Raw genomic sequence first — 25,934 nt, 5'->3', positions numbered from 1 at the left:
GACTCAGAAAGAGAACCACTGTCTTTTGCAATCATGGGAAATCTATCAGAGGACCTAAAATGTTTATCAGATTAACGAAGTAGTGTGATGAGAACAAGATCAAGTCTCTTATCTCCGCGCCCACAGCACCTTATATTTTCATCATTTGCATCCGTATTATAATTACTTGAGAATTTGGAAGAGGTCCAAGTAAAAGAACAGATTTAAGAGCCAAGAGGGAGACACTACAAAGGGAAGGGGGAGAAAAAAAGATTTAAAAATGTAACAGGGCAAATGGTTTAGAAGGTTCAAATTAAGTCTCAGCATCGCCCATTTAATACAATAATTTGGGGGTCCTTATTAATCTGCAATTTCAGCAAGAAAAGTACAGTTGGCAAAAATGAGACTGTGGATCGAGAACTTCCTATCAAGAAGCTTGGGTGAGAAGGAACGCTGCATGAGGATTGTTTGTTCTTGTTTTCATTTATTAAGGGAGAGTGCAGAGGGTTTTCAATATCCTTGGTTTGAAGGAAAATGTGACTTACTGAGAACTATTATGGACACACGCAGCATCAGGAAACTGTAACAGTGTTTTCTCTAGATAGCTAGATATATGTCGAAAAACGAACGTTGATACATTTTCACTTATCGCTAGGAAAGGACATGAGGCATATCAACTCTTACTATTTACACTCTGGAGAAGAGGAAGATGAGGATTGAATTAGGTTTTGTTTTGTTTTTTTCCCCCAAATAAAGAAGTCGGGCAAGTAACATTTAAAACGTTTTATTTAATAGATTATCATTGGCATATTCCAGTCCTGATTTTACACTCTACGGTGTATTGAAGTTGTGCTGCCGAACGTCACTGATAACTAAGAGGAAACTCAAGCACCAATATCTTCTCTAGAGGCCTAATCCTGTGCTCCGCTTGCCAATTTTCTGGCTGAATCCCTTCCGACCACTTTCTTTATGCTGGTTACCATGCTGTGCCTGATAAAATCAGCTCCTTTCTTCATCTTGCCAGTTCACACCTTCCCCCAAGGCATAACAACGGTTTAGCCTCTTAATTTTCAGTTCCCTGCAGTAGTACCTTGTTGGGGTGGTGTAATAAAACTCCACCCTTAAAAAAAAAGTAAAAATCGCTCGCCAAAAACAAGATCTCTCCAGGATCGGCAGGAGTGTAAACTTAAGAATCAAGTGGTAACACGTCTTAGCCCGTCTCAGCCATAACTTTCAGATACCGGGTCAGCGCGATGGAAACTGAAAATCCGTAATGCTTACCAGCTGTTCGACGTTTTCTTTCAGTTCCTACCATTACAAACGACGGAGCGCAGATTTCGCTTGCCCGTAGCGTGTGTTCTGCTTGGGCGCCCTCGAAAAGGGTGCTGACACGCCTCTTTACGCAATCGCAACTCAAAAGCCCTCTAGTGACTCAGCGGTAGCACCTCCAAGCTGTTACTCATACCAGAGATTCCTGGACCCAACAGGAAGCCCAGAAGTCTTACGTATTTACTCTACCTGCAACTCCCGCTCCTCAGACTTGAATACTTGCGCGCTGCGGCTCCATTGCCCGTGACTCACCGTCTTCACAGCATCAGGACCCCCGACACTGCTTTCCTTAGGGGGCTCGTGCTAACCCACTAGAGAGCTCAGGCTCGAGCTGAAAAATGCGGTGGTCGCGGCGCTTTCGACCTCCTCCCCACCGACCCAGCCTTAACTGCCTTCTTTCCCTTCCCTGATCTGAGCCTGTGCCGCCAGCGCCTTCAGGCTTGCCAGGCCCCTGGCCGGCGGCCTGCAGGCCCGGCGGGGAGACACGCAGCCCCCCCTCCCCGGCGCCCCGTCCCCTCACGGCCCCTGGGCCGGTGGCGGGAGCCCAGGGGCCGCGACAGGCCGAGGGGGCCGAGCTCTTCCGCCCGGGTAACCCAGGATTCGGTGGGTCGGAGAGCGCAGGCCCACTCGCTGGAGCGAGAAGGTCAGGCTCACCTTGGGGCAGGCGCGCCCGGACAGCGGCCAGCACCGCCCCGAGCCGCCCAGCGGAGTCTCCCGGGTCACGCGAGGACACCAGGGCCCCGAGCCGGGAAGCACCAACACCAGCACGGCACCAGGCGGAGCCGCGTCCAACCCTTCCCGGCTGCCCGCCGACTTCCGGACCTGCGCAGAGCTGCCCTGCGCCCGCCGCGCCGCCCCTCCCCCGCCCGCTTCCCGGCGTGCCCTGCGCAGGAAGGGCCGGAGTCGACAATAACAAACCCGCGGCGGCCGTGTCCGCGGCCCTGCTGAGCCCGGCGCTGCCTCGGCTCCCCGTCGCCCGGCCCCTCGGCTCTGACCGGCCGCGGCCCGCCCTCCCCCGGCCCCCGACCCAGAGCCGAGGGGCCTGCCCGTCCCCGCCGCCCAGAGGCGGCGGCCCCGGCCGCGGCGGTTGTGTCGGTTGGCGGCGCCGATGGACGGTTGGTAGCAGCCGCCGAAGTCAAGGCGGCGGCGGAAGATGGTGCCGGGAGCCGCGGGCCCTGCTGCTGCCGCCGGCGGAGGAGGAGGCGCTTCCCGGTGAGTGCGGCGTCCTGCCTCTCGGGCGCGGTCCAGGGAGCGGGTCCCCGGGCGGGGGAGGCGGGGGCGGGCGGCTCCGCGGGGGCCTGTGCAGCCCCGGCCTCCCGGTGCCTCCCGCCGGCGTCGGGAGCGCCGGGGCCCAGGGACGCACCCTCGCCGCCGCCGCCGCCGGGCTGGGCCCCGAGGTGTCAGGCTCGGAGGCCGGACGGGGCGAGGGTCCCAGACGCGGCTCCGTCCCGCCGCGGAGCGCGAGGCTTCCCCGAGGGCACGATGCGGATAAAGTTACTCCCGGGAATGACTCAGCCTCCGCCGCCCCGCGGGCGGGCGCGGGACGAGGCGCGGGTGCGGGTTTCACAGCTTCCGCGGCCGGAGCCGGACGGCCCTCGTGGGGGGTCATCGCCGCCGTGCCTCCCACCGCCTGCCGCGTGCGCTGCGTTTGTTGTAGATGGTTTCGTACCCGCGTTCTCTCCGTCTGAAGTGTAGTCGCCCCGCGGGGCCCTGGGCAGGCGCAGGTGCCCGCTGTTGATAAAGAGGCGCGTTGCTGCGAGACCCGAAGCCGGGGAAGAGCGTCCGCCAGGCAGGGAGCAATGATTTGGGCCGCAGGAGCAGGGCCTAACCGCCGTTTTGTATAGTTTCTAGGTTTTCGTGTGTGGGTGGTGCTTGTGTGGTTTCTCCCGAGGGTGGGAAGGTGAGCCGCTTAGGAGCAGGGTACTCAGCTTAAGCAGACAGACAGCCTGTTTGATGAAGAATCTCGCCGTTGTATGTCCGTATTTGATATAAGCAGCGCGCTTCCGATCCTGACATTACTATGAGGGGCAGCCAGGGACCACTGAGGAAGGTGGCTGACTCGATCCGTAAGGAGACCCTTGATGGCGAGGTGAAGATCTCTTTTTCCTTTCTGTTTTTAATGTTGCAACAATAGAATATGGTCTGGGTGAACACATTTTCTCAGCAACATTTTCGTGTTTAATATTGTGTTTAAAACCTAGAGTTTTAGAAAAGAGATGCTTCCTGTTGATAAACGTTTGTGTTGGCAAATGCCTGTTGATGGACCTCGGACATGGACTCAGACCACGGTTTTAAAAAGTAATTTTATTTCGTCTGTTTGGAACCTTTTATGTTAGTCACAGGATTAGTTTGGGGCCTGATTCTTATATGGTGATGTTGGATGACAGGGGAGGCGAGGAGGCGAAACTCGTCTCTGAGGACAGTGTTTTTCTGGCCCTTGCCAACAAGCACAAGGTCAGAACACATGGCAGATTTGACTCCTAGCAGATGAAATTCATTAAGTCAGAAGGGGCAGAGGGCCCAAGACCTTTGTTTTTGAAAAGCCACACTTTTGAACTTAAAATTTTTATTATGTAAGCTTGAGGAGCTTTTATTTAGCCTCTGATTTTGAGACTATCTTTAATTGTCATGCATTCAAGCAAATGTTTGAACACCTGCCCTATGCTTTACTTTTCAGCTGTATATAACTCTTCAAAAAAAGTAGTGGGTAGTGAAATTTTCTCATTCAGGTAATGCTGTAATGTAATGTAATGTTACAGGTAATGTAACCCCAGTTAAGCTTTCTGTGTTCAGAAAATACTGGTTCAGGCAACTCAGGTAAAAATCTAGCAGTCCCTTTCCACGCACACTCATTTAGATGGTTAGTATTTCCTTACCAAGGCAGACCGTTGAACCAGTTACTGCAAGGAATACAGGAATGTGTTCGATATTGTTTTTAACTTTTATAACGAAAGAAAATTGAAGTCCTGTATACACTTAATTACTATTTAAGCATTAATTGGAAATCTGAAGGAAAGACCCAAGAGAAGTGAGGAAGCTGACTGTGTGACTGTCTGGGGAAAGAAGGAATTGTAAATGCAAAGGCTCTGAGGACCTTGGCATATACGAGGGAAGGGGAGAAGGTTGCTGAGGTGGGCGGGGCGAGCGAGGGGAGCCCAGTAGGAGCGTGTGGTGGTAGCAGAGGCTCCACAGATACTCAGGTTTCGGGGCTCTGAGTAAGGAAGGTAGCGTACTCTAAGCCCCACGTGCAAAGGCACAGAGGTTTGTTCAGTAAACCTGGCAGAGCTGGGAAGCAGCTTGGGCTGAGAGTCATTCCTTTGCTCGTGAAATGTTAAACCCCAACAGGACCCAGTTTTAGTTCCAGCAACACGAGCAGTGAACAAAAGGAACTTTATATGTAAGCTTTGTATACAAGGTTGTAGGAAATGGTGAAACACCGGAAGTTTTCAGGAAGATAAATTGCAAACGCAGACTGCTCCGAGATGCTGAAGCAGACACTGTGCTGGGGGAGCAGACTGTGGAGTACTTGCCGTCTCTATGTAGTGATGAAAAGGATGCATATTCTCATTATTACATGACTCTGATTCTTCCATATTGGGGGCCTAGTAAAGCTAATTTGTCTGTAACCTGGACCCCTTGTGCAGGGCCCTGGGAGGGGGGGCCTTTCTTCCATGGCTCGGTGAAGTTGCTGTTCGGTTAAATCTCTCTGCAGGTATGGGGCTGGAGCGCTGCAAGGGTCCCTTCCTCCGTTGGTTAGCGTCTGCCTTCACAGCCGTCCAGTGGGGACCCAGAGGGTTACGCAGTGTCTCCCCGCAACCGCCCCCCTCCCCCAATTTTGCTCTCTGTCGAAATCTCATATTTTATTGGCTTGTAATTACGCTGAGACGAAATAATGGTGACTCCCCCTCCTTTTGGTTGCTGGTTCAGGACTATTTGCATCATGTTTTCCTTCATGTGCCTCACATAACTGGTTAGTAACCAGCAGAATATCGAAATGTTAGTCGCATCAGTACAGTACCTGTTCATATTTCCATGGCTGTTTTAGCCATTATACTGCAAATTCCAGATGTGCACATCCTTTTTTGATATTGCTGTATATTTACATATAGTCCTGGTTTAATAGAATGAAACTAATTCAACATTTGCTGTAAAAGATAGTTTTGGTTCCATTTCTTTACTCTTAGGATCTATTATAAATTGAAGCATAGAACTAGAAAATTTTGCTGTAGATACTATTGTGTGAGACTTTAGAGTTAAAAAAACAATTCATATTTAAAGAAGGTGTCATAAGTCGATATTGATATTTCAAAATTGTACCATGCACAGCCCTGGATTTAGCATCATCACGATGACACTAATACTGAAAAAACGGTTGTGGCTTCCATGGTTGATATTTGGAGGCCGGAGAGCTATTTTGTAGCAGACTGACTTAAATTCATTTTAATGGTTATTCTGAGAATCTATCAAATGACACATGAAAAAATTTTAAATGTATTAAGGATGAAATCGAATGATACTCTCTATTGGGACTAATTTTTTAGACTGTGTATTTAGTAATATTTCCAATTCCAAATTATCTTTAAGTCATGTGTTTTATGCAGTTTTTATGAGTGTCAGGACATCACGGTGTGTAATACATTTATATGTACTGATATGGAAAGATTCCCGTGATATTATATTATTCAACTCAAACAAATTGCACGTATGCACGATGTTATCTCATTTTTGAGAAACCAAACTGTCCACACATAGACATGTACGTCCTGCACACGTAGGAAAAACCCGAAGCACCTACTCCACACTGCTGAGAGTATTCCTCTTGCCTCCGTTCTTGTCTGTCGTGCTGCCCTTCAGTCAGGTGGCCCGTCTAGTTGCAGGCAAGGCATTCATTTAGGACGCCCTGGGCCTTTATGGAAAGGTTCTCTTTCGGGGAGTGTAAGGAAGATGGCTGACCTACTCTTCTTTCCTTCTTTTTCTCCTTTTCTTTTCTTCTTGGCAGAGAAAGAGGAGGATCAGATGGGAATAAATCTGATCTGGAGAGGTTGAAGCCCAGTTTGCAGTCCCTGGGTAACCCGGACAACTCCATTTGTGGTGAACATAACTAGTTTCATTGGTGTAGCACCCGTGGCCCTCACTGAGGTCCACCTGCTGAATTACAGTTTGCAGAATTGCAAATCAGTTTTCCTAATCCTTGTTCTTTATGAAGCTTTTGGTCCACCTTGTCCAGCGTCATCCACATTTCCTGTGTTCTGCTAGACTTGAAAGCAACTTGAGGGTCTTTGTACTCCCAGCACCTGGCATAGTGTCTGGCTTATGTCGGGTGTTCGATAAAAGTAGGGTGAATAATGACTGGCTTTGTTCAGTTTTGGGGGGCAGAGTTGTTGTCTGGGGCTTTCCCCTTGGTCTCCCCAAGTAGGGAAGCTGATTCTGAGTTTTGAATGGATTAGACCGGTTGACAGTAAGCTGGAGTGACTGACCTGATCATGGTGGTGGTAATCTCTCAAAGAGGAAATTACAAATTAATCTCCAATGATAAATGATAGACACTGTCTTTTGTGAGTATGAGAGATGCTTTCTTGTTTTTATGGGCATGAAAGTACAATTGTAACACCTGTATGTCTGGGAATAAATGCAGCGGAATCAGTATTTTTAAAAATATGTCTCTCCTTTCCCCCTCATTTATAGCTGACTTTACCCCAGGAGGATCCAGAAGAAACAGATGTCCTTTCATGATGTGAGATTATCCCCCCCACCAATAAGATAATTCATACCACTTGATAGTTAGTGAAGAGCTCTGTTAGTTCAAGGCAGGGAAGGGAAGACTGTGGGCCACCTGTGACTAGGGAAGACTTCCCAGAAGGGCTTTTTAAAAAAAATTATTTATTTTATTTATTTCTGGCTGCCTCAGGTCTTAGTTGCAGTGCACGGGCTTCTCTCTAGTTGCGGCCTGCAGATTTTCTCTCGCTGGTTGTGGCACGTGGGCTCTGTAGTTTGCGGCACGCGGGCTCAGTGGTTGTGACACAGTGGGCTTAGTTGCCCCGCGGCATGTGGGATCTTTGTTACCAGGGATCGAACCCGCGTCCTCTGCATTGCAAGGTGGATTTTTTTTTTTTTACCACGGGACCACCAGGAAAGTACCCAGAAGGGCTTTTGATCACAGTTGGATGAATAAAGTTCAGATGAGACGAAATGGGGGCGAGTTATTTTATCTGGTAAGACTATGTATAGATAAAGTGAGAGTGTGGGTTTCGTGTAGGAGAGTAGCTGGAGAGACTTTTAAGAAAGACAAACTGGGGTTGATTATGAAGTCCTAGAATGTTGAAGATTACTTAAAATTACAATTGGCACCATTTTAGGAGCTTTTATTATATTCCTTACACCATAATCTGAAATGCATTATTGCTGTCCCTCTCATACACTCTGCAGAAGGTATGATTTCAGTTCATAAACTGGTGTGAAGAGGCGCACTGAGCGTGGGAGAGCTGCTACTCAGGTGGCTCTTGCCGTTTTCCTGCGAATCTAGCTTTAGGCCAGAGCTGTGGCTTCACACGTTTGACGGGGCAGGCAGAAGATGAAGTTCAGGGAGACTGTCTGTGTACACAACCGGGTCCTGCACCCAGGTCACAGACGGCGGGGCACGGTGGGCCGCTGGTGTGCCAGCTGCTTTGGCAACAGTGAGGCTCCGGGGTGGAGGGGCGAGGCGGCGTTGCCCGCAGTGTTGTAAGTGGAGGGCGTGTTCAGGAAGGGCTGGAGCCGGATGAGGAGAGCTTCCAGGCACTGAAAGAAGGGTTATGTCGTTGGAGAATGAGGGGTTCGATTATAAAGGGGAAGAGGGATAGGATTTAGACAGAAATAACTGAAGTCTTGGGTAGCAGGAGAACCATCGTTTTGTTCGCAAAAGAACTTAGGGAATAGCTTTAAAGGAAAAGCCCTGAGTTGAAATGTAGACGTGTTGAGTTTGAGGAACAGTGTGGTTTCTGACTGGAGACAGCAGCGGCCAGGCGCTGGTCCTGAGCTGAGGACAGAGGTCTGGGAGAGTTAACTGTCTTGCACTCGGTTTGCATAACCCTCCTGTGTATGTGTAGATTCTTCTCTGCATTCTCACAACCTGTGAGTTGGGGAGTCTCCTTCCTTTTTGTATCAGAACAATTCAGGTTAGTTGAGGTCCATCGGCATCACACAGTCGGTAGTGGGGGCGGGACTTGCATGTAGGTCTTCTGACTCGTGATCTCACGTTCTTTTCACAGTTCTCTTCTCCCTCTTATGTGCACATCAAGACAGTGAATGAAACTTGAATGGCCATCTAGGGAAGTGTGCAAAGTAAGCGGGGTGAGTCCCCCTGGGGCCCCGATTGGGGGCCAGCCTGGGACCAGCAGGTGGGGAGGGTTGTCTTGTCTCTTAGCTGGACCAGCTCTTATAGGGCAGTATCTTCAGGTCCTTTATTTCTTTGGAACGTGTAGAGTGTTGTCTTTTTTTCTTTTTCGAAATGGAAGCAAGTATTTTTAACCTCAGATTATAAATGTGATTTTAAAGACACCAGAGAGCGTGAAAGTCCTGCATCCAGAGATAGCCTTTGTTAAAAACATTGATGTTAAGTTGTTCCAAACTTTTTTTTTTTTTTTTTTTGTGGTACGCAGGCCTCTCACTGTTGTGGCCTCTCCCATTGCGGAGCACAGGCTCCGGATGAACAGGCTCAGCGGCCATGGCTCACTGGCCCAGCCGCTCCGCGGCATGTGGGATCCTCCCGGACTGGGGCACGAACCCGTGTCCCCTGCATCAGCAGGCGGACTCTCAACCACTGCGCCACCAGGGAAGCCCATGTTCCAAACTTTTTTAATGTTTGTGTCTGCGTATATACCCCTCAGTATTAGTTAATAAAATAAAAATAAAATCCACAAACAGAATCACATGATATATTCTGTAACTTGCCTTCTGTAACTAAATGATAAATATATCATTAATCGATGGGTCTAGATCTAATGAACATTTTAAAATGTCTGAGTAATGTCACATTATATAGTTGAACTGTAGTTTATTTGACCGGCACCTATGACAGTCATTGTTCTGATGTTTCATTGTTAATAACGCTGTAATGGAAATCATTGAATATATACCTTTGTACACTTGCCTGGTTATCTGCTTCCTATACCTTTCAAGAAGTGGAATTTCTGGTTCGCACATTTTAAATTTTGGTGCATATTGCCAGATGAAATCTCCTTAAAAGGTATACCAATTTATATTCTTGTCAGAACTGTGCCAGTGTGCTCACTGTTACCTTGTCAGCAGTTTTATTCATTAATCATTAATAGTAATCTGAAGTGTAAAAATGGTATTTAAATAGACTTTGTTTTTCTGCATGCTGTGGATAGCCATTTAGTATAATACTTTGAACAGTTTTTACTTTCTCTCAATTTGGATTTCTCCTATTGTGTATGTGTGTGTATGTGTTTAAAGATACGTTTGAATCTCTTCTGTTCCATGTGTTATCTATTAATGGACCAGAATCCTAGTTTTAATTGCTGTTATAGTATGTCTGATGTGTTTTGATCAATGTTCTTTCCTACAGTGTCTCAATATATGTACAGCAGGCTGGTAAGTTGTATTCTCAACCGACAAACTAAAGACAGTGTTTATGCAAAGGGCCACATAATTTCAAGAAAATTTTGTGTCAGTGGTTGAGTTACTAATCATTTGATTTTTTTTTAAATCTAATATTGGCTTATTTTCTTTCTTTTTTAAAAAAATTTATTTTTATTTTTGGCTGCATTGGGTCTTCGTTGCTGCGTGTGGACTTTCTCTAGTTGCGGCGAGCGAGGGCTACTCTTCGTGGCGGTGTGCGGGCTTCTACTGCGGTGGCTTCTCGTTGTGGAGCACGGGCTGTAGGTGCGCGGGCTTTAGTAGTTGTGGCACATGGGCTCAGTAGTTGTGGCACGTGGGTTCAGTAGTTGTGGCTCGCGGGCTATAGCCCGCAGGCTCAGTAGTTGTGGCGCACGGGCTTAGTTGCTCCGCGGCATGTGGGATCTTCCCGGACCAGGGATTGAACCCGTGTCCCCTGCATTGGCAGGCAGATTCTTAGCCACTGTGCCACCAGGGAAGCCCCTGACCCTTTGGTTTTAATTTAGAATTGCGTTGTGTTAACTTGTGTAATACTGAGTATGATTTCATCTTGTAGAAATTAAGAAAAAGTTTATATAAAAAGACATGGGAAATTTTAGAAGATCTTGACGGGTGGAAAGTAATGTTACATTAGGAACTAAGCTTATATTTTATATGAGGCACATAAAGTTAGCTTGTAATTCCTTCAGCAGCAGTTGGCTTCTGTGCTGGTACTTTATAATTAATTGCATGTAAGGAAGGATGTCTTTGACCTTTTTGCTTAAAAATGGAGGCAATGAAATGATAGGAGCCAGGGCACAAAAGGTGAAGCTTATTCCTCCCTGTTCAGGAGGTCAGCGGAAACGGTGTGCAGCTTTATGTAGTGAGCTGTAGAAAGGCGATGCTGGAATGTTAGTCCAAGGAACTTAGATGATTGCGTAGATGTTATCAGGCGTTTTTAGTTTGGGGAGAAGTACAGTGACATTAAAGTGAGACTAAGATTGCGTAGTTGGTGATGTCCTCCAGGATGGCTTTGACATGACTGCTGCACGTAGAAGGAGCTGAGCTAGGCTGTTGGCCCAGGTGTGCAGTAGCAGTGCTGAGTTAGATCGCTTCCTGGGAGTAAAATGGACAGAGGGGCGCACAGACTTGGGGCTGTTAGGTCTGTGCCAGGGAGTACTTCTTCGCATAAGACATGTTAAACCAAACTGATCACCACTGGTAAAAACAAAGAGGTGGGTAGGAGGGGTAGTTAATAAAGAGAAGGATATGTTTAAGGTAGAGGTGATTATTACTGTTTTGTGTTTTTATTAAGGAACCTTGGAATATGTTGGCTGCTAAAGAAACTACCAAAAATTAGCTACTTGGATGTGATCTCTCTCAGTTACTATTTGAACTCTGCTTTGCTAGTAGTGGAATTTTTGTTCGTGAGGACCTATTCATTCAACAGATAATCTTGAGTACTTTGTGTTATGTCACAAGATATTTCCTGTCACTAGGCAGCATTTTGGAGTATTTACTGTGGAGTTGGCAGTGTGCTGAATATGCTCTTTTGTGGGCATTATTTTATTTGTTTTCTACAAAAGCAGTATGAGGCAGGTATTGCTAATATCCCTACTTTACAGGTTAGGAAATAGAAATTCAGATGGATGTGTACTGATGAGGACATTGGGTTTTTTTTGTTTTTAACTCTGTTTACTTGACAGTGAAGCCATGTGGCTCATGGATTGGCTGGAGAAGATGTAACTCAGTAAAATTTTATATCTTTGATTTAGATTAAACAAAATTGGTCTTTATATAGGTCTTATGACATTTCTTTTAAAATAATTTAAAATATTAGCATGAGTAAATATATTTTGTTCATTCTGTTACCCTTTTAGAACATTTAATTTTATAACCCATACTTTTCAGTTAGAATCTGACCAGAGCTTTTATTTTGCTCACATACAGATTCCTATTTCCATTCCCTTATTATTGTGTCCAGTCTGCAGATTATGAAAAAAATAAAATTAAATGTAGAAATAAAATCTTTCCTCTACCAAACAAACTTAGCTTGCTGTGAAGCCGTGACATGACCACCTAAAAATTAGTCATACAAGGTTGAAGTTACAGCTCAAGATAGAAATAGATTGTTTTAAAGGACTTAGTCTTAGAGGAGCTAAGGTAAAGGAGAGAGAACTTGAGATCAGGCAACTTTATGAGGAAATGCAAGTGGTGGAAAAGCAGGGGTCTCTGTGATATGCCTTGGCTTGGACTGGGACAGCGTGCTTGTGTGAGAGTCACGGGACATCTTTCTCGTTTACTGTTTATTTCACATCTGGCTCTTCGAATTGTTAGTTACATCTTGCTTGTTACCCCTGCAAGATGGTATACCCTTCAGGACAGAGACTCAATTTTGTCTGTTTCCATGTACACAAAATTTACCTTATAGAACCTCCCTGGAGTAGGTCGGTACTGTGGGTGTCGTCCAGGGCGTCTTTCCTCTCAGGGCAGTGACAGGTTTGGGGAACTCTTAGCTCAGCAGTAATTTCATTTTTCCTGTCTGCAGTTTGAGAATAAGAAAGCCTGGACTGGCCTTTATGCTGTATATGGGTCAGGTGTTGGTGCACAGTGCAGGTTTGGTCTCTGTGTTTCTGTGTATTTATGCTCACTTGTAGGAAGTTAGGATTTTCATTTCACTGGCAGTTGTTACTGTTCCTTTTAGGTAGTGAAGCATAATATTTATGCCTTTCCGTGGACACAGTGGCCACAGAGTCCCTCTGTACAGGCATTATTTGTATGTTTTGCTCATTTTCATGGATTGCCTGCGAATATGATATGCTGAGAGCTGATAGGAGATGCTGGGTCCAGACTTACTTGAAAGTGGGATGAAGACTGCCTTGGAGAAATTATGGAAAAGAAAATTTCTTAGCTCTGTCTTACCACAGTGAAAGGCTGCTCCAAAAGTGTTTCAGTGACTTGTATCCATCAACATGAGAAAGGATGACCAAAAGGTGTGGGAGGAATTAAGTTTTTGTCCAGCATGAACGGTGGGAGATCAGGTTCATAATTTCTGGTGTGCGTGTAACCCTTGCACAGGCATATGTAAGTGTCATTTTGTTCAGTAGTTATCTCATGGCCAATCTTGCTTCACCCCTTGCTTCACCCCTTCACCCCTCACTTCCCCTTGTCTCACGACTTTGATCTTGTAAATTTTGAAGAACAGATATGCCCCCGATAGCTCTGCAAGGAAGATATTATCTCTGCTTTTGAGATGAGAGAGGTGTGTGTTTATTAAAGTTTTACTTACCTATCCCAGGAACACCGGTTGCTTTTCAGGAAGGTCATAATTATTTATAGTAGATTCCCACCTATAATATATGAATGCTGAATGTCTTTAATGATTACCAGTATTTTGCCAATCTTATCTATCCCCCTGTCTAGCTAAACTCTCCCCTCCCTCCCTCTCTTCCTTCTTAAATTTGCTTTTGCTAGACTATTTTAGAACATTTCAAATATCATTTTACACATGAATTTTTTTAGAACTAATTATTTTTTACAATTATTATTTTATAACCAAAATGCTGTTATCATCCAAAAAGAGGAATCGTATTATATAGATTATTTTTTTTAGTTAATTAATTAATGTATTTATTTTTTGTCTTCGCTGGGTCTTTGTTGCTGCCCACCGGCTTTCTCTAGTTGCGGCGAACGGGGGCTGCTCTTCCTTGGCGGTGCGCGGGCTTCTCACTGCGGTGGCTTCTCTTGTTGCGGAGCACGGGCTCTAGGCGCATTGGCTTCAGTAGCTGTGGCGCACGTGTTTAGCTGCTCCGCGGCATATGGGATCTTCCCAGACCAGGGCTGGAACCCGTGTCCCCTGCATTGGCAGGCGGATTCTTAACCACTGCACCACCAGGGAAGCCCTGTGCGGTGGTTTAGTCGAATCTGGACTTAGATGGAGTGGTCCTCACAAGACCGCTCTCACTTGGGATACCAGCCACAGGTTTGGTGGTGCCCAGGACCACCCTCACTTCGGACCAGCTGACTGCAAAGTCTGGCGTTCCCCAGGCTCACAGAATTCAGGAAAGTGCTGTGCTTATGATTACAGTTCTATTATAGCGAAAGGATACACATTAAGATGAAAAGCAGACAGAGGCAGATCCGCACGGAGGGGAGTCTGGAAGGGTTCCAGGCGCTGAGCTCTGGTGGTGCCCACCACGGGGTCGAGGGAGGCTCCGTGCTGCCCTCTCTGCCGCAGCACAGAGTATGGCGCCCTGGGGCTTACCTGAGTCGTTGGGCAGAGTTGTAACTGAGGCTTCATCACCTAGCGTCCCATGGCTGGCCTGTAGTCTCTGGCTGCTCCTGGAGGCCAGACACACATCTTCATTCCCCATTTCCTCTGGGGATTGGGACTGATGCCGTGTTTCCCAGCTGTACGCACAGTTGAAGGAATAAAACAGAAAAGAGCTAGCGTAGATGTTGGAATTGCTTTTACTTAAAAATAATGTGCTTTTTTTTTCTTCTTCTTTCGCTGTTCTTTCTGAAAGTAGATACCATGGAGTTTGTGTTTAGATATAAAATTTTCATGTTGCCCACTAAGATGTAAGCTTTATGAGAGAAGGCAATTTTATTATATTGTTTTCTCTTTATTCCCAAAGCCAAGAAAATGCCTAGGATGTACTAGAGTCTCAGGTGAATTTTTATTGAATGAATGTTATTCATTGACCTGGGTTCAAGGCCCTGGAACGTGTATTTACTAAGTTTCTGCCTTCGGCAAGTTGAGGAAACTCTGAGTCTTTTTGTTCATCTGCAGAGGGGGACGGTAATACTATAGGTATCTTACGTGTTGTGAAAAGTGAGTGAAGTGATGCTGAGCATGATGACCGCATATGGTGCACCCCCCGTAAGCACCAGCAATGATGATTTCAGGTGCCGCAGACCCTCAGTGCTGTGGACCCCGGGAATGATGACTGACCTCGCCAGCTGGGTTTTCTGCACACTGTTCAGGGGTGGCCCTTGGTGCGGGCTGACGGTGAGAGTGCGGAGTGAAGATTCGGAAGGGGGCTCTGGTTCACGCTGCCGGTTTGATGGCTGTAAACCATAGTCAGGGGATGAAAACATGGGACATTCTATCGGGGTGGGTGGGCTTCGGAGCTGTTGAAATGAGCTGAATGCGCAGTGATGGGGTCAAGTGTGCCGATACAGTGGAGTGGAGTTCTGCTGAGTTCTAGAGCCACTGACATCAGCACTGTCCTTGAAATTGGTACCTTGTTCATCAGGTGTGCAGACAGACTCGGCCTCAGATAAGTTTTGTTCAGGTTTTTGTCGGTGTTGTGAATGACTGCGGGTCACAGGTTGAGCTGCGGCTTTGGGCGGGCGCCCAAAGAAGACTGGTGTTTGTTTGAAGGACACAGGAGCTGCTGCGGCTTGTCAGTTTCTCTCATTTGCTGCAGGTGTTGTGGAGGAGGGAGGCGACACTGAGGTCGGTCGCTAATCTCTGATGCTCCTGATTGACTGAGAGTGAGGTCGTGAAAAGGAAAAGGAAAGATGGAGTGTTCCAGATTGAAGGAGATTAAATAGATTTTACAGCTAAATGCCGCACATGGTCCTGAGTTGGATCCTGTATTGGGAGAAAAAAACTTTAAAGAATATTATTGGGGCAGTAGTTTGAATATTGTCTGTGGATTAGATAAACAGTAGTGATCAGTGATTTGATAAATGTACTTTGATTATGTACAAGAAAATCCTTGCTGTTAGGAAATACACATTCTGAAATATTTATGGATAAAGAGACATTCTATTCTGTCTTCAGATTACTCTCATAGTTCAGAAAAAATATATCTAATATTTATATGTCTCTAAAGAGAGAGAGGAAGAAAGAAAGAAAACCGTGCACGTAGCATGAACTGGTCCAAATGGTAAAGCAGTGGAGCACAGTGGGTGAATCTGGGCAAAGGGCAGAAGGGAGTTTTTTGTACTATTTTTGTTACCTTTTTTCTTATGTGTGAAACTATATCAAAACAAAAAAGGTAAATAATATTGAAAAGGAAACAAAGAAAGAAAACTTAGAATAATATAGTGATTATTATAAAGACTTTGTGTTTAGTCTCAGAGAAATGCTGTGTCTTCCTGTAGTGCTTTCCCCACCTTCCCAGGACGGGCTTCCTCTTACCCCCTGCAACCCTGTCTAAATGGACCCACCCAGAGGCCTGCTGCCGTCACCCCAACCTAAAGTAGGTCCTCCTTCCTGCCCACTCTTCGTTCATTGTCATCATCACAACTTACATCATGTTTGCTTTCTTCTTGTTTGATGCCTTCTTCTCCCTCAAGATGGTGGACTCCATCAGGGCAAAGACCATATCTGTTCTGTTCACAGAATTCCCAGTCCTGGCGCCTAAGTTCATAGGCATTGGGTGGATTTGGATGAATGAATGAGTGAATGAGTGAGTGAGTGAATGAATGAATCATCTGCGCCACCAGTGTTGTTATACTTCTGTTTTAGTCACATACTTCAGCTGTATAATCTGTCATGAAACAAGATGGCTCCTCTTCCCCTGTAAGATAAAGTTTGTGCATTCGCTGACATTTTTTAACTAATTCGCCCTTTTATCCATGAAATCTTCATTGACTGCAGTCATGTGATGCCCTGCTTATCTCTAGTTTCCTCTCTTGATAACAGCTCAGGTCTGCATCCTTTCCCTAGGGATGCACCCTCTCGCTGCTCTTTTCTTGTCAATCTGAGTGCCTTTCCTGTTTCCCTATCACTCTCTACATACTTCTTAGACAGTATTGCGATTATGGTCGTTCTGCTTACTTTTCCTGGCGGCAGATGTTACATTTTTTTCATTGTTTCTGTATCTTCAATGCTCAGCCCTTGAATGTACAGAATCTACAGAATCTAATGTTGGGTACGTTTCTCGAGTGCTTGTCTTAGGCATTGCGTTGGATGTTTATATATGTATCGTGTTGCTTAATTTTTAAGCTCACTGGATAAGATGAATTTCCATTTTTTCTGGTAATTGAGGTTCACAGAAGTTCTGGGACTGTGCTGGTCTTATTTACTGTTACATCCCATGTCTAACATAGTGCATGGTACGTAGTAGGCAACCTATGCATGAATAAAGTCAAACTCACAAATAATCAGAGACAGGGTTTACATGTAAAATAATGAAATACTATTAGCAAGCATTTGAAAATAGTGTGATGGCAAGGGTACAGCGACCTTGCTGACTGGGTGCATTGCCTGAGGAGTATAAATTGGTAAGAGAAGCAAGCCTAACAGCCTTGAAATTTTGGATGCTTTGACCCAGCAGTTTTACTTCTAGGATTGACTTCATGGGAATGATCCTAAGCATAAGAACAAATGTGTACCTGTGAGATTAAAAAGCAAACACCTGGAGATAGATTGTAAATAGACTGTGGTGAATTCACAGGTTGGAATGCTTTTTGGCCATCAATATTGATGTTTATGAAGTATTTGTAATGGTGTGGAAGGATGATTATTAAGTGATGGACAAGTAATTTAGAGAAGTCAAGATAGTCTGGATAATGTTCTGGTATGAAATTCTCATTTAAACTTTCAGTGATTTTTCACATGTTTTTCTCTCACACTACAAGCCCCACAGGGGTGGGCAGGGGACCGTGCTTATTACTACCCAGAGACCCAGCTCTGCTGCTTGGGATGCCCTGATAATCAGCTCTTTATTTATCACTTCAGTCTGTTGGCTTCCTAGTCACTTTCCTTTATTCATTAAAAGATTTGGTTCTACTGTAGTGTAACGGGAGCATATCTCTTCATGTAAGTTAGGTATCTGTTTAGTTGGGCTGAGCCGCGGGGTTGCATTTGTAGAGTAGTTGCATCACCCATAATCGGTAGTGGGGCGAGTGTGTTGGTGGTGGGTGAAGTGCAGCCTTACTTATCCTTGGTGGAGATAAAGAACCTGTGGTCAGTGCCACGCATGTGACTTCTTGGCAGTCTTCATAATGAAATCCTTTACTGGTGTAAGATTAATCATTCATTTTATTGAGAAAGTATTTTAGAGCTAGTTCCCAGGAATACAGGGTCCTTGCTTTAAAGAAGCTTGCCGTTCAGTAGAGGAGAGAACTCTGTAAAGAAACATCACAATATATGCAGCGTAGAAGCGCACGTGGAGTACATAGTCAGCACAGCTAATGGCAGGATTGTGTGATTGACTCGGTGAAAGACTGTGTGTGCGGGGCGGGGGGGGGGCAGGGGGAGGGTGATCACAGCAGACCAAGGAAGGAGGCTCTAGGCTGGGGAACAGCCCTCACGAAGGCTCAGAGACTTGAAAGGGCTAGTTTTGTTCAGGAAGGTAGGCAGGGTGGTATCTGGGAGTGACAAGCTGGGGAGGGGTGGGAAGCGGTGGGGAGGCTGCGGGTGGAGAGGAAGAAGCCACGCAGCGTCTGCTGTTTTCCTGGGTGTTATCATTATGGTTAGAGACCCGAGAAGACGGAATTGGACTGTCTGGGTTTGAGTCCTCACTCATTACCCTGTGACATTACTGAAGCCCGTAATTCTTAGTTTCCTTGTCTATAAAGTGAAGATGATGATAGTATCTACTGTAAAGGATTCTTGTGAGGATCCAATGAAAACGTTTCATTTAGTAAAGCGTTTAGAGCAGTCGCCTGGGACATAGTAAACACTGGTAAACGGTGGCCGCTGCTGTTAAGGTCATCCTGACCCTGGTTGGTGTCCCGGAGCAGAAGCGCCTGACCACCCGGGTTGAGAATGGCCTCCCTGAGGGCGGTGGGAGGGTATATGCGGGGGGTGGGGGTGGGGTCAAGGAGGTGGGGAGCCGGTTGAGAAAGTCCAGAGTCAGCGAGGGCTTGGGTAGCCACAGGAACAGGGGTAGGTAGCGTAGATGTTGCGTCAGAACCAAGCAGACGTGGATCGTTACCGACGTTTATGGATCTGTGAGGAAGACGGAAGATCTAGGGCAGCACGTGAGAGTGGGTGAATGTCGGTTCCATCAACAAAGAGAAGCGAAAAATGAACAGAGTTTCAGGTGGCAGAGCGGATTCGAGAGGGGTTGTGTAGAGAACTTGGGGCCAGGGAGTGGTTCAGGCTGGGTTCGGTGGTCGGCAGTGGTGCCTCTGCAGCCCCGGGGGGGCGGTGAGGTCCCAGCCGAGCGCTAGGGAGGTGGCCTAGGAGGACGAGGGGCCCGGGCAGGCTGGCGGCGGCCCTGCCCAGCGCTGTCCTGTGGGCCTGTGGTGGGCTGCCGCGCTGCCTGTCGCTGAGGAACAACTACCACGATCGTCGCTGTTTAAAACAGCACAGACGTATTATTCCACGTTTGTGGGCACGGCTCGGCGGGGTCCTCTGCTTCACGGTCTCTCACAAGACTCCAGTGAAGGTTTCAGCCCGGGCGGGGTCTTGTCTGAGGCTCAGCAGGAATGATCCGCTTCCGAGAGCTCGCTGTGGTTGTCAAGAACCGGTGGTTCCTCGCAGGCTGTCGGACTGATGCCCTCGGCTTCTTTCTGGCTGTTGACTTCGGTTTCTTGCCACGTGGGCCTCTCCCTATGACAGCGCATTCCATGGAAGCTGGCAGGAGGGAGGTCATGGTCCTGAGTAGCCGTCATGTAAGTGGCACCCCATCACCTTGGCCGAATCTCAGTGGTTAAAGCAGATCACAGGCTCCGCCCACGTGCAAGGGGACTTGGGGAAGCCGAGGGGCTGCCTCAGAGGCCCAGTGCTACGGGCACCATTTTATTCCTGTCTTACAAAAGAAACTGAAACAGTTAAGCATGCAAGTAGTGGGGCCGTTATATTTTAAGGACTGAAAAATGGCTGTACACTTTGACAGTGTCGGGGAGTTCTTTGGGGACTTTTGTTTGGTGTCTTTTTAATGCAGTGGTGTAGGTCAAGGTCATATGCTTGTGGTTCAGTGAATGTGCAGGTAGGAAGAGAAGCTGAGTAGAGATTACTCTTTCAGAAGGTAATGTTAAAAGGAAGAGCACTTAACCGTTTTTTGTAGTCACATTGAATTATTTCTCTCTATAATCAGAAATTTTTCTTTTCCAGTTCACTGAGTTTAACCAGTAATGCCATTCAGTTGCCAATATCAAGCAAAGCAAACATAAGCCACTTTTAATCTGCTTTTTAAGAAAGTGGTAATCATTTTCACAGTGCCTGACGGTAAGTCACAGTTCCTGCCTTTATAACGGAGTTTTGATCTAATGCATTTAAAATAGCGATTTTGGAAACATTAATTTTAAAGCCTTATTTGCTTTTTTCTTCCCTCATCTGCTCTAAGTTCATGTGGAGAGAGCATAAAGAAAGATAACTACTAGTTTCTGGAAATGTATTTGTCATCTTTCATCACTTACATTGATATTGGGGATTTTTACCTCCAGTTGTTAAAAATAAAACGCTAGCTCTTGACATCTGTCCCTTTTATTTATAGATGAGGAAGCTTTATTATATATATGGGGTTTTGACTTGGACAACTAGGTGATGGCAGGGTTGTTTTAAATATTCTGATTTCCCGACCTGTGCACTTTCTGCTGTTCCACAAAGTGATGAACTGTAAGGGCCAGAGTTTCTTTCGTGAAGTGTTTCTAACTCAGCGTGGAGGTGGAACTCAGAGTAAGAGGCACCTGGTGGAAGGAATAGGGACTGACTCTTTACCTCCTATTGCAAGTGGTGGCTCTTCTTGTTTGCTGTTAGTAAGTTTAACCTTAAGACTTTTTCATTGTTACAAGGTAGAAGCAGGGGAAGAACTTTTGGAGTTAGGATGATGTTGGACCAAATTTTTAATTTTTGTTTTTCTTCTTAATATAGGGTGGTCCATGAGAACAGTGTGAAATATACACCAAACTGTTCTAACTACTGTCTTCTTTCTTCCTCAGAACAAATTATTTTTCTTTATGATAGAAGTTACGCTTCTCATTAGCCTCATTACTGTTCATTTTTGTTTTTTAAGCAACAAGTTTACTGAATTGTCCAGTTAGCCGTTCTAGACATCAAAACCTATTCCGTTTTTTTGTTGCTTATGTAGTATAACTGTGCTCTGTCTTATGTGAGCATAATTGTCTTTGTACTTGCGTTTGTAAATTGACCACTTTTCTTGTCTGTTTCTTTCAGTAATCGTATCAGAGTGAGGTATAAGCTCACAGAATCCAGAGAAATCATCATGAAGTTGTATGTATTTCTGGTGAACACTGGAACCACCCTGACATTTGACACTGAACTTACAGTGCAAACGTGAGCTGGGTTTCATTGATTCTCATCAGTTTTGCATTTTGTACATGTAAAAAGTTAAAGATTTGATTTTGAGAATACTATTCCTTTATTAAATAAGAGTAGCAGTATGGCAAGTCTTCACCTTTTTATCCTCAGCATATTACGTATACAGTTGTCATCTTCCTCTAAAGCGCTAATGATAAATTTGTTAAGTTGTGCTTTGTTCTGTTTGCGTGACTGTGTTTTTCAGAGTAAACATACTGATTTCAAACCAAAGCAGTCGAATAGAAGTAAGTTTTCATAGCTAGTTGCTCTTCTGAGTTGCCCAGGGCGCTGCTGAGGGGGTTATTGCTATAGCTACATAAACCAGCATGTACCAGCCCTGTGGTTTTTCGTCACTGTTTTTATTATTTTATGTGAATAAAGTCAATAGTGTTTGTTTTGTTTGTTAATGATAGACTAAAATTTCGAATTAATCTTATTTTTTAATGGAATTATGAAATTACTTTTTTGAAAGTTCTGGTTTTTATAAAATCTGATTTGACCTGTAAAGGAATGGTTTTTTGAAAGATTAGGAAAAGAAGGCGATTTTTATATGGTGTAGACTTCATGTGTTTTGTGTAATGTGATGTGGAGATTTTAACACACATTCTTTGTTCTGAGGATTTTAACAGACCTGATGCTAATTTGAGCATGTTCCTTTGCTACGTTATATAAAGATCACAAAAATAAATGTTTCTACTGCCTGCATTTCATAAGCTCACTTTTAGGTGTGGGACACGGGTGATCGTTGACCTTCTAGTTATTTATGATTGGCTGGTTGATTATGGAATCCAGCTGCAGAAACAAGAAGCTTGTAGTGTTTACTACTGTTTTTGGGGAAATTTTTAGAGTGAAATTCATTTATCTGTCAGGTATTTTTACATAGTGCCACTTGGATAATGAAAAAAGTTGTCATTGGGCAAATGTAAATAGCTGATGTTTTGGCCCCCTGCCCCCCCTCTTTTAAAGTGTGGCTGACCTGAAACATGCCATCCACAGCAAGTACAAGATTGCTATTCAGCACCAGGTGTTGGTGGTCAACGGAGGAGAGTGCATGGCTGCAGACCGGAGAGTGTGCACCTACAGTGCCGGGACGGTAGGTGTCCAGGGCCTTTCCTTCCATGCAGACGCACTCCAGCTTCACGGAGGGGCTCAGGGCTCGTGGTCGCAAGGAATGTGTATCTGATTGGTGTATGGAGGGCAGTGTGCACGTTCGTTATTTGTAACATTTTACTTCTTTTTTTTTTTGAATTTTTACTTCTATAGGACACAAATCCAATTTTTCTTTTTAACAAGGAAATGATCTTATCGGAACGTCTACCTGCTATTCCTAAAACTACCTTTTCAACAGAAAATGACATGGAGATAAAAGTTGAAGAGTCCCTTATGATGCCTGCAGTTTTTCACACTGTTGCTTCAAGGACACAACTTGCAGTGGTAATTGTAATATTTATTTATACCTAGTACAGTTTAAAATTAAAAATTGGCATTATTTAACAGAATAATGTCTTATTCACATGCTTGGTAATGTTTTTGTGGACTATTAGCTTACTAGGCATTGGCGAATGATCTAAAAAATTGATTGCTTCTAAAAGCATTCAAATCTTGGGCTTCCCTGGTGGTGCAGTGGTTAAGAATCCGCCTGCCAACGCCAGGGACACAGGTTCGAGCCCTGGTCCAGGAAGATCCCACATGCCACGGAGCAACTAAGCCCATGCGCCACAACTACTGAGCCTGAGCTCTAGAGCCCACGAGCCACAACTACCGAGCGCACGTGCCACAACTACTGAAGCCCACGTGCCTAGAGCCCGTGCTCCGCAACAAGAGAAGCCACCGCAGTGAGAAGCCCGCGCACGCAACAAAGAGTAGCCCCTGCTCGCTGCAACTAGAGAAAGCCTGTGCACAGCAACAAAGACGCAATGCAGCCAAAAATTAATAAATACAAAATAAATAAATTTATTAAAAAATAAAAGCATTCAAATCTAAATAGTAGAGTAGTCTAAATTATAGAGGAAACATGCCAAAAACATGAAAAATAACAAACTTTGAAAAAATATTTTGTGATTACTTTGTCTGGATTTTAAATTTCAGGCGTGTGCTTTGTTCGTCATCCTACGTTTGCAGACAGTTACAAAATCTTAGGGTGGAACAACTGTCTTAAACATGGTTTGTTTACTCTTTCCTAGATGATGGTGTGCAGTTAATGACTTCAGGACATTGCTTTGATCAGTGCAGTACCTATGTTTGAGTAGACAGACATAGGCACAGAGAGCTTAAAGAACTCTTAAGATTGTGACTTTTCTCTCACATCCATATTTAGGTCCTGGAGGAGCGCCCAGTCTCTTCCTAATACATACACCTCTGTGTTGCTGCTTGCAGCCCCCGTGCATTGTTTCCCAGCCATTTGGTTTATTTTTTGTTTTTTTGTGTTTGTTTTTGACTTGCTGGTACTTTACTGTAATGCTGGCTGTAAGCTATCAGTCGTGGGACACATTTTGCTTTCAGACATAAAAAAAAATGTTACCTTTTAGAATCAACTGAAAAAGAGTATTTACCTTTTATAAAAATAAATTAATGAAATAAACTATTAAGTAGTAATATTTGCATTCTTAAAAGAAATTTCAGAGCAGGTTGTTTTAATGTAGTACATACATTTGTGAAACTATACCATTTTTCACACAGGATACAACATAAAAAGAGAATAACCTCATCTTTCTGGAATATGCTTAATAAACATTAAAGAGTCAGGAAATGATTTTTAGAAAGCAAAATTATTTTTCAAAAGACAAACTCTGTAAACTGAATTTATGTAATAGAGTCCTTGAGATTTGTTTTCTGATTATTGGTCTATAAATAAATTAATAAAACTAATGAAGATAGGTTACACAGTTGCATACCACTTAAAAAGCAATGGTTTTGATTTAATTGAAAAATATAGATACTACATGCTAATAGAAAAATGTAGTATTAGATATAAAAATTATAGGCTAACCAAATAGGACGTATAATTGTTAAGTGATTAGAGTAAAAAATCAAAAGAACAAATAAAACTTGATAAAAAGATTTAAAAATCAAACAGATGAAATGAGAGAGAGGATTAGTGTAGCAGTAAACAATCTTTGCAGTATCTAGTGATGCCAGGTGACAAGTTAAAGAATTGTAAAGGTTTAATCCAGGCATGGATTAAGTCAAGTGGGAAAGAGGAGGGCGTATAATGAGTAGCAGAGAAGAGCTAGGAATGGATACTATCTTCATTAAACTAGCAAAAATCTAGATAGGATATAATAGAAATAATAAAGTGAATGCTAAACATAAAGCAGTGAGATTAATACAGTCCTCCAGTGTTTGGTTATTGATTAGCCAACTTTTCTCTTATTAAAAGAAATTTTATGGTATGATCAAAACAGAAAACAACTATGCCATCACAAGAAATACTGCTAAAACAGGTTGCTAAAGTATAAGAAGAAAGATATGCACGGAGCTAGTAGATAGTGGTGGTTAAAAGCATTAAACAGAAAAAGTGAAATTAATAATAAAAGACGTAATTTGTGAAAAAGCCAAAGCCACGTGTGTGTTAGCCCGTCAGCACGGGCTACAGGCGGCAGCCCTAACCCCAGGGGAGCTTTTACATAATGGCGCACGCCCGTGTTCATGGCACATGGTGGAAACAGCTCAAATGCCCAGCGGGCGTGTACACAAAGTGCGGTATGTCCATACAGCGGGGTATCATGCAGCCTTCAACAGGAAGGCAATTTGTGATATAAGCCACAACATGGGGAAACCTTGAAGACAGCATGCTAACTGAAATAAGCCAGACACGACAGGACAAGCAGCGCACCATCCCAATCGTATGAGGCCCTAGAATAGTCAAATTCAGAGACGGCAGCAGGATAGATGTTACCAGGGGCCGAGGAGTGAGGGGAATGTCGAGGTAATTGTTCAATGCATGCCGAGTTCCCGTTTGGGATGATGGGACAATCCTGGAGATGGGTGGTGGTGATGGTTGCCCAGCAATGTGAACGAGTTCATGCTACTGAGCCATACACTTAAAGATGTGTTAAAACGGTAAAATTTATGTGTGTTTCACCACAAAAAAAATTTTAAGGGAGATTTTAATACATTTCTCTCATAATCAAAAGGATCTTGTGGACTAGATTGAATTCTCTGAATCCTAAAAATATAGAATATACTTTTTTCCTTATAGATAATAACCCAGAAGAGTATCAAAAGACTAATATATTAATAGCAAAAAGCAGATGTTATAGGGATACAAGGATGGTTCAATATTTGGATATGTATTAATATAATTAATTGCCTCAATCACTAATACTTTACAGGAGAAGACATAGAGCATCATATTAATGTTGTCTGGAAGAGGCATGTGTTAAAAGTCAGCAGCTGTTCCTAATTAATTAAATAGCCCTAGAAGGGAGCAAAATAAATGTAACACAGACTCGACCAAATATAAAAAGATAATCAGCTTTCAAGTAAGTGAAAAGCTAGAGTCACTTGCATAAATCAGAATAAACCTGTTCAGGATTCTTTTGGAACTTCTGGGAAATATACTGAAGTAAAAAAAATCAAGTAAGTGGTGAAGTTCATGGAAAAGAAGTGAAAAACATCCATTTTAGATGATATGATTGCATATTCGGGAAATTTGAGAGAATTTAACAAAAGCCCACTGGAAGGAATTGTAAGGTTGATTGGGTGTTTGATAAATACATAAACATCATTCCTATTTCTCTGTATTGGCACTGCTTTAGAATAGAAATGGGAAATAAATTGCATTCTCAATAGCAACAACAAC

The 25,934-nt window shown here is 44.3% G+C and overlaps 1 protein-coding gene across 7 annotated transcripts in view; it reads left to right on the top strand.

The window, feature by feature from the left end:
- Nucleotides 1-2,233: 2,233 nt before the first annotated feature.
- The window catches only part of RB1CC1 (RB1 inducible coiled-coil 1), a 60,581-nt gene continuing 36,880 nt past the window's right edge, over nucleotides 2,234-25,934 (top strand). For 2 of the 7 annotated variants that reach the window (XR_007472726.1, XR_007472725.1), the window contains exons 1-4: nucleotides 2,234-2,520; nucleotides 20,987-21,106; nucleotides 22,097-22,223; nucleotides 22,394-22,564. Coding sequence is in view for 5 of the 7 variants with exons in the window: in XM_033437665.2 (XP_033293556.1) it covers nucleotides 2,462-2,520; nucleotides 20,987-21,106; nucleotides 22,097-22,223; nucleotides 22,394-22,564 (477 nt within the window). In the remaining 2 variants the exon portion in view is untranslated. Of the gene's footprint in view, nucleotides 2,521-18,712; nucleotides 20,039-20,986; nucleotides 21,107-22,096; nucleotides 22,224-22,393; nucleotides 22,565-25,934 lie in introns of those variants that run through there. The other 5 variants (XM_033437665.2, XM_033437664.2, XM_033437666.2 and 2 more) reach the window with 4 other exon arrangements.

Source organism: Orcinus orca, chromosome 17, assembly GCF_937001465.1.
Source record: "Orcinus orca chromosome 17, mOrcOrc1.1, whole genome shotgun sequence".
In the NCBI taxonomy this organism is placed as follows: Eukaryota; Metazoa; Chordata; class Mammalia; order Artiodactyla; family Delphinidae; genus Orcinus; species Orcinus orca.
This window is presented reverse-complemented; position numbering and strand designations above follow the sequence as displayed.